This window comes from Chaetura pelagica, unplaced genomic scaffold (genome assembly GCF_000747805.2).
Source record: "Chaetura pelagica isolate M959 unplaced genomic scaffold, ChaPel_1.0 scaffold338, whole genome shotgun sequence".
In the NCBI taxonomy this organism is placed as follows: Eukaryota; Metazoa; Chordata; class Aves; order Apodiformes; family Apodidae; genus Chaetura; species Chaetura pelagica.
The window spans coordinates 1,480,756-1,486,540 of NW_009954114.1; the positions used below are offsets into that span (position 1 = coordinate 1,480,756).

Genomic DNA, 5,785 nt, shown 5'->3' on the forward strand with positions numbered 1-5,785 from the left:
TACAGAAATTTTACACACTACTAATATTTAAGTAACACTTTGTTTATGACAATGATAATCTTAGGAAGAAAAGAGGATTATGTTTCTCTTGTTGCTCAGCTACTTCATAAGGGTACATATTCCCTTCTAGAACCAGCAAGTTGCCTTGGAGCGAAACCCTACTATTGTTTAAAAATCCAACAATGCACTATGTTAATTTGTTACTATGCCACCCAGGCAATGCAAAGGAAGTCAAGAAAGAGATCACTTGGAAACCATTTGGAAAGAATTAGTTGCATGGGAATATTTTTAGCTTTTGGATATATGTTAAGGGCAAACTTAGCACTCTTGTTATTCTTCAGGGTCTTGAATGAATAGTGATTCTAAGCACTGCTAAATGTATTACTTTACATTTGTTTTCAAACTGATCAGGGGCTTGTTGCAGCAAACATCCAACTTTATTTCTTCAGCATAAAACCTTCAATAAGCCATTAGAATTCATGTAATGGCATTCTTACATAGTAATTGCATTATGAATGAATATTTACTATTTCTTAAATAGTGTAATAGAAAAACACAAAGGGAGGTTAGTAGGGTAGCTTTTTCTGCTCATAATAGCTAATTCATATTTTTTGTATGAGTTAAATAGTTTGGCAATTTATTTCTTGGATTATTTATCTTTTTTAAATTTAATATTATACAGTATAGAATTAACTATTCTCTATTATTCCAAACTAGATTGTTTTGTTGAAATTTGCAAGAATAATTGTGTTTGGTAAAGGAAGTGTTGGATAGCTGATATCATGCCTGGTTGTGTTTAAACTGAAAGACAACATAAATTCTTGAGAAAAAAATGATGTATCTTATAGGTCATATAATAGAATTTATTACAATTTTCAAGTTACTTTGCATATTAATTGTACTGCAATTTTTTTCATATTTTGCATGTTAGTCAAGAGCTACAAAAATGCTTCAGTGCGTTAGGGCTTTGCATAACATTAGTTCTAGATAACTGTTTTGTTTTTCAAATCATGCTCATTTAATCACTGAAATATGATAGCACATCAGTAAGCTCTAATAAAAATACTTATGTGTGTTTAATGACCATATTTTTGAAGTTATTGCTTTTATGAGGTGTATAGCTCATTTTTAGCTTCCCTTTAGAGGAATAATAATTAATTAAATATATGCAAATGGCATGTTATAGAGACATTTTACTTGTCATTAAGCCAAATCATTTCAAGGGTATTGCTATTTTATCTGATAGTCCAAAAATATTTACAATGTTCTAAATTGACTTTATGCTGCTGTGGGCAAGGACAGAGAAATGTTAATTGTGGTTGTTCACATTTTAATTATTTTTAATCCTACTCTGAAGTGGCAAGTGCCATCAGCATTTAGTAAAGTCTCAGTTCAGTTGCTGAGGTTGTGATCACTGGAGCTGGTGCTCAGTTGTAGTCATTGCACTTGGACTCTGGATCAGTTGGGAGAGTCCAGAAGGGAGAGCAGAACATGGTCTAGAGTCTGTAGAACGTGACTTGTGAGGGAAAAGTAACAATAATCTCTCATTGTGCAGGTGAACAGAGTGTGAAGCAACAGATGAAACAGGAACAAGGAAGATTTGATGTAAGGAAAGAAATAGTAGATGAAGTACAGAGAGTGGGAAAGAACTAGGTGAAGTGATTAATTTTAGTCTTATTTTCTATAATTCAGTAGGCTAGAGATGCTTGTACTGTAAGTTTCCCTCTCTGTAACTTTCATGACATCTGCTCCTGCGACATTTGCAGAGAAAAAGGTAGAACACATTTTGTGGCATGATTGCTGCTACTTCTCATGAACAACTTTTCACAGAAGGTGCACTTATGGTGCTTGAGGGAAAGGAGGCCATGCAGAAAAACCTTGGCAGGCTTGAGAGGTGGGCCAGTATAAACTTCAACAAGGCCAAGTGCAAGGTCCTGCATATGGATAGTCAGGGCAATCCCCAGCACAAATACAGGCTGAGCAGAGAATGTTTTCAGAGCAACCCTTAGGAGAAAGATTGGGGGGCTTCACTGATGAGAAGCTCCACATGAGCAAATAATGCGTGCTTGCAGCCAACTGTGTCCTGGGCTGCATGAAAACAAGTGTGGCCAGCAGGTCAAGGGAGGTGTTTCAACCTCTCTACTCTGCTCTTGTCAGAGCTCTCCTGTGGTGTGTCCAGTTCTGGGGTCCCCAACACAAGAAGGACATGGAGTTCCTGGAGAAAGTCAAGAGAAGGGCTAAAAAGATGATCAAGGGCTGGAGAACTTCTGCTATGCAGATAGGCTTAGAGAGTTTGGTTTATTCTGGCTGGAGCAGAGAAGGCTCTGGGGAGTTCTTATAGTAGCCTTCCAGTACCTGGAGGGGTGACAGGAAAGCTGGGGAGGTACTTTTTACAAGGACACACGTAGTGGGTAGGACAAGAGGTAATGGTTTTTAATTGGAAGAGGGTAGATTAAGATTAAATATCCACTATGAGACTGGTAAGACACTGGTACATATTGCCCAGGGAAGTTGTGGATGCCCCCTCCCTCGAAGTGTTCAAGGGCTTTGAGCAACCTGATCTAGTGGGAGGTGTCCCTGCCCATGCAGAAGGGGGTGGAATTAGATGGTTTGTAAGGTCTCTTCCAACCCAAACCATTCTTTGGTTCTGTGACTACTTTGTTCTGTGGAAGCTAATAATGTTGGCTGAAGAAGTCTCTAGCAGTCAGGTCTAACTAAATAATGTAAAGTAACCAGAAGAGAAATGGGATTTAAGAGGGGAGCTTGATGCTTCTGGTAGATCAAACACCCTTATCTTTGGTTTGTCTGCTGGCTTTGTCCCCAGATGTAGTGCAGAGAAGGTAGGGGACCTGGGTGTTGCTGTCTGTGAGAGCAGGAAGTTTTGATGTTTCACGGTACTGAGAAGCTCCTGTCATGCCATCATACTTGTAATCTTGGTAGACACACTAAAATCCAGTTATGTTATTCACTTTGTTTTTAGTAGTTTAAATATTCATCAATTTCTTTGACATGTAGATAAATCTGTAGAAAGCAACTCATAACACTTACATTTTGAAAAGCTTTTATAATAATTTTGTAAAAAAATACATCTCCAAATCAATAAAACATTTTTGTTTCTCTCCAGTTTTGTTTCTTCTTCTTGATAAAGAATATATATGAATAGAACAAATGCTTCACTAATGATTCTATTTATTTATTTATTTATTTATTTATTTTTACTGGGAGATAACAAATGTTCCTTTTTGCAACATAAATTTTAATTTTGAAAAAGTAATGAATCTTTAGTAACTTTTATTAGAAAATTTGTACCTGTTCAAATCATTCCCATATGTTCACATACCAGGATTTGAGTTATCCTGTATTATTAGAATAGCCTTTTATTCATTTTTCAGGACTTGAAAAGCTTGGGTTTTAGAGAACATTGTAAGAAATATCCTTCCAGAAATCCATTGACAGTCTAAAAGTATCTTTTATATAAGCTAGTAAAATGGTAATTCAACCTAATAACTAGGAGAACAATGGCATTTTGCTAACTTTTAAAAAAAACATAAATTAACAAAAGAATATAATAAGATTAAAAATACACGGTTATGACATGAATGTGTGCTTTGTTCATTTATTTGACAAGTATTTTTGTTCTAATTATGTAAGTCCCAAATATACCAATGAAAGCAGTATTGAGATTAGGTTTCATTCCAGTTCCCAGCTATTGAGTAGTTAAAATGGAGAAAACTTATTTCTTTAGGTCCAAATCTGGCACTACAGAGTGTGAATGGATGAGAGTTCTGTGGCAATTCTGTAACAGTCTTTTAAACAATGTTATTATTTTGGTTTAAGTGATTCACTTCTATCTTTTTCTTGCTTGTTTACTACAAAGTCACTACATTTTACTTAAGCAGCTCTCTAGTATCACATGACCCGGGTTTAATAACCCAGGAAGGTTAGAACTGGACCCCCTTGCTTTCTAAACTCCTGCTGCAATAGAGGAGCCAGGTGTGGCTGGATCCAGTCCTGTACATGTCACAACTCAGACTGGGCAGCCCAGGGGGAATAGGACTGAACCCCCTTGCTTTCTAGACTTCCTTCAGAGAGGAACCGAGGTGTGGCTGGGCTCAAAATCCTCTCAAACCTGGTCTTTTCCCAGAGAGAGTAAATGTATGACGGTCCGAGTAAAAGCTCGACTGTCCAATACCCCTTGATCAGCTTCAGGTGCAGTGACACACAAGGTCTGCTTATAACAAATAACACATTTATTACACTAGTAGGAGTTAATATTGAACAACCTAAACAAAACCACACACATATATATATTAAGTAAGGAGAAGGGGATGAGAAGGAAAAGGTGAGAGGGGGGAGAAAGAGAGAGATAAAGAGAGAGAGATAAAGAACACAGGAAAATTGCTGGTCCTGGATCCAGCGTTGTTGGTCCAGCCAACGGGGGAGGGTTGATTTTGATGGTCAGTGTTGATGAAACTCCCAAAGCCCACCATTGCAGCCCCCTATTTTATAGGCCTGGAAACTAGATTTCACAATTTCGATAGCATTTCCCAAAGTAGGTATGGAGGGCTGGTCCCTCACATAGTGTCCTTGTAGTATTTATCCCTCTTTCCCATTTGATACATCTGTTAAAGCTTTCAGGTAATTTCTTAGGGGATGCTTATTGTTGTCTCAGGTTTTCTTCCATATCACTTTGAGCACCAATGAGAATACTGGTTCTTTTAGTCGAAAGGTGTCATTATTGCTGACAAAATTATTTTGAATTATTTTTTTGATGCAAAGCTGTGAGGTGTTTCCCTTGGAGAAGAAGATAACATGCTGTATGTACAGTGGTTTTTCCAGTACATGTAAAACGTCATGAAACTCTACTACTCTGAGTCATGAGAGCACAGGAACCGTTTGTGTTCACAGTGATGTAAAGGAGGTTGTATACTGACACCTGAACCATTACAGCACCTATTCTACTTGTAATCTAACTCTTGCTATATTTGTTCAGCTAGGATTGTGCATTAGCAGAGCTTCAGCATCTGTCCTCAATCTCAATTGCTGCCTGGTCCTTCTACCAATGTGCCGTGTTCTCTTGGCCTACCTCCGAGGCTCTCAGAAGGTAAGTACTGTCCTCAGGATGCAGCAGCTGAGAAGGAGCCCTGGTCTCTCTATAGTTTAAAACTAATAGGAAAAAAAATAAATTAAAAAATCCTGTTTATATCCCTTTTTATTATACAGCTTGTGCCTGCATGGTGCAAGTACCAGACATTCTCAGCCTAGATTCATGAGTCTTTGAAGACAATGCCTTGGCTGGCATTGTCTGGTTTACTTGGACTTGTGGTAAGGAAGGTTTATTCAATACGTTTTTGAAGGATGGAGCATTGCTGTGGAATTGTAAAAGTTGTCTTCTTTCCCAACTTTAATATAGAAGACATCAGTGTCCTCTTTACTGCTTCCTAGTAGAATTCAACTGAGCAGAAAGAACTTTGTCTTTGCATGACCAGAATGTTCTAGTGAAGATAATTGAACTTAAAATAAAAATACTCAACCTGATATATTTGTTATCATGGAAGAAACAGAAGTTCTGCCAATGCTAAGAGGGTTTGTTTTTGTACCAGTATCCAATAGACAATAGTGTAGCTTGTTTGTGATTCACTAGTTGCTTCGACAGAAGTAAACATTTTGACAAACATCTGTTTCCTGGATAGTTGCAAATTGAACCTACGGGTTCTGTTCATCATCTGAGAGTGTCTGTAAGATTTGATGCCTATAGATGCATATATGTTTGCAAATATAAATA

The 5,785-nt window shown here is 37.4% G+C and overlaps 1 protein-coding gene across 2 annotated transcripts in view; it reads left to right on the plus strand.

Moving 5' to 3' along the window:
* NOX4 (NADPH oxidase 4) overlaps positions 1–5,785 on the plus strand; it is a 105,341-nt gene that overhangs the window by 8,740 nt on the left and 90,816 nt on the right. For both annotated transcript variants that reach the window (XM_010002617.1, XM_010002618.1), the window contains exon 2: positions 4,994–5,104. In XM_010002617.1, coding sequence (XP_010000919.1) covers positions 4,994–5,104 — 111 coding nt within the window. The remainder of the gene's footprint in view (positions 1–4,993; positions 5,105–5,785) is intronic.